The 8,888-nt window shown below is 32.5% G+C and overlaps 1 protein-coding gene across 1 annotated transcript; it reads left to right on the forward strand.

The window, feature by feature from the left end:
- The first annotated feature begins 1,003 nt into the window (after nucleotides 1-1,003).
- Nucleotides 1,004-6,519, forward strand: LOC125858675 (protein MICRORCHIDIA 7-like). The gene is made up of 19 exons (XM_049538506.1): nucleotides 1,004-1,403; nucleotides 2,766-2,840; nucleotides 2,942-2,976; nucleotides 3,062-3,140; nucleotides 3,261-3,353; nucleotides 3,486-3,570; nucleotides 3,669-3,744; nucleotides 3,851-3,979; nucleotides 4,073-4,171; nucleotides 4,259-4,360; nucleotides 4,521-4,682; nucleotides 4,793-4,888; nucleotides 5,187-5,238; nucleotides 5,322-5,433; nucleotides 5,516-5,858; nucleotides 5,954-6,006; nucleotides 6,089-6,152; nucleotides 6,233-6,322; nucleotides 6,430-6,519. The coding sequence occupies exons 1-19, from the start codon at nucleotides 1,004-1,006 to the stop codon at nucleotides 6,517-6,519; spliced, it is 2,235 nt and encodes a 744-aa protein (XP_049394463.1).
- The last annotated feature ends 2,369 nt before the right edge of the window (nucleotides 6,520-8,888 follow it).

Consider the following 8,888-nt stretch of genomic DNA (forward strand, 5'->3'; position numbering starts at 1 on the left):
AAAAAATCCATCGAATTAAGTCCTCAATGCTTATGTTCATTACTCGAAACGGATAGGTAAAGAAGAAGAAAAATTCACCAAATTAAGTCATCAATATTTATGTTCTTCACTCAAAAGGGGAAGTTAAAGGAGAAAAAAAAATTCACCATATATATTAAGTTCGTTTATATTCTTCACTAGAAAAGGGAAGTTAAAAAGGAAAAAGAATTCACCAAATTAAGTCTTCAATGTTCACATTCTTCAGGGGAAGATAAAAGAAGAAAAAGATTCATCGAATTTAGTCCTCAATGTTCATATTCCTCACGGAAGTTAAAGAAGCAACAAAGAAAAGAAGAAAAAGAAATAACACACCCTCACCCCCAAAGCAAAAAAAAAAATAAAGTAGTAATAATAATAATAATAATAATTTAAAAAAAAAAACTGTTTATTTTGTGCTCTTTCACTCTTTATTCCACCTCAAAAAGAAAATCAACTATCATCTAGAGTATTTATGCAATATTTTTGTTTTTAATAACAAAAAAATTTATAATATTCAAACTTCAGTCAACAGTAAAATGAATTAGATAAAGATAATAACAAATATATCCACTTTTAAAGGATAAAAATGTTAATCAACATTTTCTATTGGAGGTCTAATAAATTCAAATATACAAATTAGAAAACACTAATACTAATATTTTAAGCATTACAAATTAACATTTTAAAAAAAAAAAAATTCACATTAATACTTTACTATGACAATTGACAAACTATAATTATATTTTTCAATTTAATTTAATTAGAATGTCCATCATGGGCATGTACTCCACATTGGCGCCAACTTTGTATAATAACTCTATAAAGCCTAAAACCACGTAAGAGACGGTTTAATATTTTTTCACATAAATAAGGAAAAAAAAAACTGTCGCATAAATTTCACAATTTGTTCCAAACACAAACAAACAACTATTAATCAACAACAACAAAAAAAAAAACCCTAGTTCTTAATATTTAGCACAATATCATGAGTTCTACTCACTCGATCAAGCAAGAAATCATTGATCTGGATGATATAGATGATGAAAATACAGCTATGATTTGTGTAAGTAGTAGTAGTGGAGGAAGAAGAGGAAGTAATTTTTCGCGTTTTTTCGATACTGATAGTGATGATGATGATGATAATGATAATGATTTGGGATCGAGTCCGTTGAAAAAGATGAAAGTTGAAGCGGCATTGCCAGTGGGATTTCTTGATCCACTTCCACCAGAAGAGCGCATGGCTTTTAACCGGTCACTTGAAGTTGTTGTAAGGAATAATGAATTGGGAGTGGGTACGGAAAAAGTTGTTGTTACATCTAATAAGCAGTTTTGGAAAGCTGGAGATTATGAAGGGATTGATGGTGGTTTTGCTGCTAGTCATGCAGGTATTGTTTGAATATTCCTTGATAATTCATTAATTCGTATAGTGTGAAGTCAGAATTTTTGTAGAAAGAAATCAACAATAACAATAATAATAATAATGTACGCTGTCTAATCTTACAAGTGGGGTATAGAGAGACGAGATGGTTTGGATAGACAGTTGACTTTAAAAATTAAAAAACTTACAATAACTCAACAAAATAGTACAAGAAACAATAGATAGTAGCAAATTGAAGGACAAGAACTATAAAGCAATACTAATATGAAAAATTGACCATAACTACAACAAAATAGTTGGCTAATTAAAGTACAAGAAACAACAACAAGAACTAGAAGAGTAATATTAATATGAAAAATTGACCGTAACTACAACAAAATAGTAGGCTAATTGAAGTACAAGAAGCAATAGATAGTAACAAAAATTGAAGGACAAAAAGTATAAGAGTAATACTAATATGGAAAAGTAACATGATTGAACATATATTATATATGTACAATTTCTTTTAGACTATCTATACTATATTAACTCATGTTGTCCTTGCCTATCTATAGTTTTTGAAGTAATTGCACAATGTAGCTTCGTATCCACATGAATTTGGGATGAAATATAGTGTAGTGGTAGATTATTAGTAGCACTTTACCCCCTCCTGATGTTGTTTATTGTATTAAATTTACGGAGAACTAAAATCAAATGAAATGAAGTTGTCTCAAAAGACCTATAATAATCTCTTAAAATTCATGCAGACTTAGTGACCTATAATAATCTCTTAAAATTCATGCAGACTTAGCGAGAGAGAGGGCACATGGAAAGAAAAAGATTTTGTATAATATTGTGTAATATGGAGAGATAGCTTCTAGTACTTTTATCTTTATTTTGCATAGTATTGGATTGATGTGAGCACAAATGGAGGGACACTAACAGTTGAGATTTATATAGCTAACCGCAACTTGCTTGGGATTGAGGTGCAGTTGTTATATATTGTTAAGAACTCTTATACTATCAATGTTGGATAAGAGTATTTTTTTTTTATTCCATTCATACATGTAATCTTGTTGATTGATTTTTAAGGTTTAGATGTATAAACTCCTTAATATGTTCGATTTTAGGATAAATAACTCCTCATTCTCTTATATTAGAGTTAGCATTAACATTGTCTGTAACGGTTACTTATGAGAGTGAGAATGGTTTTATCAAAGGCCGGCTCTGATATGATCTTGTGAAAGAATATGAACTAACGCGTGAATAGAGTAATTCAAGACAACTATAAACCCTTTAAAATTATTACACAACTAAAGTGAGACACATATAATCTCTAACAACTGAAGAGCATCCTTCATATTACCTTTGATTTCATTCATATGTGCAGAAGGCATGGATCATGTGAGAGTTCATCCGAAATTCTTGCATTCAAATGCCACCAGTCATAAATGGGCTTTGGGAGGTAAAGTTTGTCGCAAAACATGATCCTTTTTTTAACTTTCCTGTTCATTACTGGAAGATTTCTCTTTGTTGATGTTTTCGTGATCACATTCTCTACACCAGCTTTTGCTGAGCTTCTTGATAATGCTATGGACGAGGTACACATGCTGTAGTAATTTCCTGTTCCTTTATGTCCTTCTCTGTTCTCCCTCCTTCCGTTTCTTTAAAATATTCTCCCTCCAGGTTTGCAATGGAGCTACCTATGTCAGCGTAGATGTTCTTGACAATAAGAAAGAAAAGGGTAAAATGCTATTAGTGGAAGGTATATTCATTGCCTCTCCTTAGAGTCGTTGGTTCTTTGGATTCTTAGAGTTTTTGGGAGATTTCGCGTTCTTGTTCTAGAGTCGAATCTTGAGCTAATCTTTCAGAAATTGGACTACAGATAATGGTGGTGGAATGACTCCTGACAAAATGCGCCAATGCATGTCTCTCGGATACTCAGCAAAGAGCAAATTAGCAAATACTATAGGCCAATGTGAGTTTACATCTGTTGTAACAACCAAACCATCTTTGTTCTGTTATTCAGCTGTGCCTAAATAAAATTCTTGGAGTGCAACTGTTTTTCAGTATGCAACAATTGCCTAATAGTTTTCTTATGTTGTGCAAGATGGAAATGGTTTCAAAACAAGTAGTATGAGACTCGGGGGAGATGTGATTGTGTTCTCGCGTTGTCAAGGAAAGGACGGACTAAGGTACTTTTATGATTGCTAGTTTCTTATATAGTTCTCTTCCTAACGATTGATTTAGCATCGCAATCATAGAAGTAATGTATTGCTTTTATTTTGTATAGCACAACACAAAGTGTTGGAATGTTGTCATATACATTTTTAAGGACCACAGGAAAAGAAGATATCATTGTTCCTATGGTATGTGACTTAACTTCCTGGCTACTATGATTTATCATATTCTTGTAATTAGAGGATCTGTATTTGTAAAACATTTAATACGGTTTTTGTGTTTGGCAATGTGAAGATTGATTTTGTAAAGAGAGGAGAAATTTGGGAAATGTTGGTTCGATCTACACCTGATGATTGGAAAAGAAATTCAGATACGATAGTACAATGGTCTCCGTTTGAAAGTGAAGAGGATCTCTTCCTGCAGGTAAACTGAGAACTATCTTCATTTCTGGTGCATATTTCTGCTTTTACGTGTACTACTATATGTCCCTAATGTTATCGTTCTTCTTTGTTGTAGTTTGAATTATTGAATAATCAAGGAACACGAATTATCATATACAATCTGTGGGAGGATGAAAAAGGAGACACTGAACTTGATTTTGACACCGATCCTCATGTAGTATTCTGTTTTTTTTTCTTGAATTGCATACGCCATATCCTATGATCGGTTTCTTAACTGTTAGATGCTCTCTATCTTCATCAGGACATTCAAATCAAAGGTGTTAGTCGAGACGAAAAGAAGATTGAGATGGCAAAAATATATCCTAACTCCAGGCATTTTCTAACTTATCAACATTCTTTAAGGGTAAATATTCTGAGTTGTTACACATTTCTATTAATGTTCTTATTTGCAAGCCAGAGATAGCTGATACAAAATTGAATTCACGTTCATTTTGTTGGTTAGTACTTTAACAAGGTGTAGGAAAAAGTATAACAAAATCGCGTTAAACTAAATTTGTTTACAGAGTTATGCTTCAATTTTGTATTTGAGGCTTTCTCCTGGATTTCGAATCATTTTGCGTGGGAAAGATGTTGAGCATCATAATTTGATTGACGATATGAATCTTGCCAAGAAGAATACGTACAGACCTCAGCCCATTGGTGATGAAACATCCAAGGATCCAAATGTAACCTCTTTTTTTCTTCTAAAGTTTCAAGTTTGATGATTTTAGATATTTTTTACAAGTATTTTTGACACTTTTGGCTTTTCTAACAATTACTGGTTTTCTCATAATAGGCGGTCGCTGTGGTAACTATTGGTTTTGTAAAGGATGCAGAACATCACATCGATGTTCAAGGCTTCAACGTTTATCACAAGAACCGGCTAATTAAGGTTAGCTTTCCCTCACTCAACGCATCATAATATTGGCGTTGATTTCTCAGATGGTTACTTATTATCTCAGGAAGTCTTGATTCAATTCTTCTTCAACAAAGAAAGTGACTTTCTGAAATAATAACTATTAGTTGAGTAATCACATGAGAAATCAATATCACGAGCTGGAGTAGGGCTTGGTAAATCGACTATTGATATATATGTCAGTAGTTGGACCAATACGTTTAAGTTTAGCTAATGCGTGCAGTATTCTTCTTTTCGATTGCTCTGCTTAGCTGATGTATTCGTTTTTTGTCAGCCTTTTTGGAGGGTGTGGAATGCTGCTGGAAGTGATGGTCGTGGCGTTATAGGTACTGTTTTCATGAGTAATCAATGATTCAGTGAAACGACGGTTGATATCATTTTCACTTTCTGCTTTTCTTGTGCGATACAGGCGTCTTAGAAGCTAATTTTGTTAAGCCAGCTCATGATAAACAGGATTTTGAACGCACGATTGTGCTTGCTAGACTCGAGGCACGTTTACAATTTATGCAGAAGCAGTATTGGTATGTTCAACTGATTTGTTCTTTCCAACATTATAAGTTTTCTTCATTTACGAAAGTTTCATTGAGGAGATTTCTTCAACAGGCGTGATAATTGCCATGAAATTGGTTATGCTGATCGTCGAAATATAAAGAACAGTGTCTCTTCTGAGGAAGAAACAAACACCTCTGCTAAAAGCAACTCATGTTCACGATTTTCCTCCAATGTCCATACAACCAATCGCGATATCCATACAACAAATCGTGATGTCCCTACAACCAGTCGTGATGTCCCTACAACCAGTTACGACAAATCAAAATCAAAATACACTGGAGGTGAACACAAGACAGGACAAATCCAGTCTTCGATACAAGCAACAAACCAGACCATGTGGAGAGAGTTATCAAATAGGCAAACTCGTCAAATTCCAACAAATTTGAGTGTGAAGGTAATACAAATACACCTGACTACTCAAAGATCATGCTATTTTTTCTGAGTCCGTTGGATAACTCTCTTCTCTCTTCTCGTTTCCGTGATGAACAGATACAAGATACTTCATCCAACTTGAGAGAAGAGAATCACGTTACTAAGGATCGGTCAGTAAATACTCAATAAGTTGAACAATTCATTCTCTTTGTTCACCAATTTTACGGAGTTATATCTGTTTACTTGCTGCAGTTTACAACAGGCTTTACGCGATCTGCAGTATGAAAAAAACAAGAATAAAAGTCTAGAAGGACAAGTAAGTGATGATTGATTTTCGATGTCCTTATCCCTCGTATAACACAGTCTTTTTAATCGTCTAATTGCACATACTATCAGCTTAAAGCAGCACAAAGGTTGATAACAGATTTGAACAGTAATCACGACAATTTAGCTCACATGCTATTAGAAGAACGAAGACGATCAAGGGTAAAATTGTCATGTTTTTTGCTATTACTAATTTGCCTCCATCTTAGCTTTATGCAAACACTATGTGACTTTCCCTACTTCATTTTTTTCACCTTTGTTCTGGTTAGGAATCTTCTGTTATCAACGAAGAGCTGCGCGATAAAGTGAAGTTGCTAGAAAATAGGATGCCATTTACAAGTGTCAAGCGCGAACATTGAGGAAGGATCGATGCAAAGTTCAATGTCTGACTAGTAGCAAGTCAATTTGGCATTGTCATGTATATTAGCTTTTAGTAATGGCTTGTTTTGGAAACAAGTTGATTGCTTTGCACAGAATGTAAGCTCTCTAATATGCAAAAAGTGGCAAAAAAATGTGATTTTTAAACTAGGAAGATCTTTAATTGTAATATTCCGTCATGTTACCTTTGCGCGGAATATATTAATATCATACGGGTGGCAAAATTAGCTCAAACTTATATGTAGTGTTCAATCCGCTCGAATTTTAATGGGTTTGGGCTAGAGTGATTTTGATGAGGGTTGATTTGGGCTAACCAAAGTTGATCCATCATAAATCAATAGCCCAATTAGACCCAGCATGATGCCTAAATCTTTGACCAAAATGCTTAATTTTGACTTTTAAGGTTTAACTCTAGATTAAGATTTTTATATATGAATACTTGTTTAAATTTTTTTTTGTTATTATAGATTGCTATACATATAGGTTAATATAATTATCATGGAGAAAGGCTTGAATTGTCCCTCAATTATTTGAATTGGTACAAAATTATCCTCAGTCTAGCTTTTGGCCCCCCAAATATTCTTGATGTTAATTTTTTTGCTTAAAAATACTCTTATTTCTAACGGCTTACACTCATAAAATGGATGGAGGGCAATATTGTAACAAATTTCATAGTCAAGAGCATTTTAGAACCTTGTTCGTTAAAATAATTTGAAATTACTTAATACATGGGCTCAGATGATTGACCTGATTTTGAGTTTCATAGTAAATTAAAAATAAGAAAAAGTTAGTCCTCTGCTCTCTACCAGTAACGTAACCATAAAGTTCATGAAGAGTGTCCAAATTAAAGCCAAAATAGAAAGAAAAAAAAATGTGGCCACGAGGAATTGAACTTGAGTGGCCAACAAATTTTCGCAAAGCATCTCGGCTTTTAATAACATAACATTTTTAAAGCAGACCACATTAAATAAAATAAACAAAATTCAGATGCAAGGATTTAAAACTTGGGCATCTTGTACATGTTGCAACACCTTATGCCACTGAGCTACTACTATAACCTATTATTTAAGGAAAAATTACCAAAATACACGTCTTATGTTTCTCTTATTTCCAATATCCCCTTCTATTTTTAAAAATCTCTAAAATTCCTTATTTCTTTAATGTATCCGAGCTACATATTAATGTATCCGAGCCAGTTTTTAATGTATCCGAGTTACATATTATGTATCCGGTTTATTTTATAATGTATCCGAGCTAGTTTTAAATGTATATGAGCTACATATTATGTATCTGACCTAGTTTTTAATGTATTCGAGCAACATATTATGTATCCGGTTTATGTTATAATGTATTCGAGCTACATATTATGTATCTAGTTTGTGTTAATTTTTAAGGGATTAATGTAATTACAAACTAAAGAGGGATAAATTGTAATTTCATATTAAAAGTATGTGATTCCTAAAATTTATCGATTATTTAACCCATCTTAATTCAGCCCGTCTTAGTCCATCTCAACTTTATATTAAATTGGACAATGACCCATAACCCATTATTGGTTCAGTTCATCTTTACTTACCGAAATTGCACATTTTTCACGTAATATTTATTACTCCCTTGTGGTCCATTTTAGTTATTGCACTTAATAGAAATAATTGGTCCAATATCGTTTTTATTTTGAAAAATCAAGATATAATGAATTGTAAATTTTGAATGGTAATTTCATATGGTTAAAAGCACAAGACTCAAAACAATGGTAATAATTCAAGGAAAATTTGTCCACATTGTCAACATTAGGACAAAAAAAGGTCACCCTTCATTAATAAAATGTTAGAAGAGGCTACACAATGCAAGATCTACAGCCAATTTGGTCATGAACATGTGATTTTCAAACGTAAATATAAAAAATATGAAGTAGATGCTCAAGTCGTTAATAAAGAAAAGAAGACCACTTATTTGTGACAATATATTTTTCAATCTAAAAATTTTATTTTTGTAAGTGTCAGTGATTGTACAAACTACATGATATATGACAAAAATCTTTTTAAAAAATTCATATCTATGAAAAATAAGAAAGTCAGAATTAAGAATGAGGAAGGAAAAAGGACTTTTGCAATCAAAATAAGTTTAGATATAAAAATAATTTCATAAGTCCTTTATGAGTATGTTATTGAAAAAAGTTTATTGAGTATTTATCAACTAATGAAAAAAATTAAACTATTGTTTGAAGACAAGTATTGTCGAATCTTTGATGCCACAAAAAGCAAGCGATTTCACAGGCCTTATAGATCAAAGATAAATTGACAGACTTGTTCATAAGGTCACAATTACTATTTCCAATCCAAGGAAGATT

Source organism: Solanum stenotomum, chromosome 1 (genome assembly GCF_019186545.1).
Source record: "Solanum stenotomum isolate F172 chromosome 1, ASM1918654v1, whole genome shotgun sequence".
Lineage (NCBI taxonomy): Eukaryota > Viridiplantae > Streptophyta > Magnoliopsida > Solanales > Solanaceae > Solanum > Solanum stenotomum.

Coding starts and splice junctions, on each gene's coding strand:
- LOC125858675 (XM_049538506.1), top strand. CDS start 1,004: ATGAGTTCTACTCACTCGATCAAGCAAGAAATCATTGATCTGGATGAT. Junction 3,354..3,485: donor AGCAAATACTATAGGCCAAT/GTGAGTTTACAT, acceptor ATGTTGTGCAAG/ATGGAAATGGTTTCAAAACA. Junction 4,361..4,520: donor CTTATCAACATTCTTTAAGG/GTAAATATTCTG, acceptor ATTTGTTTACAG/AGTTATGCTTCAATTTTGTA.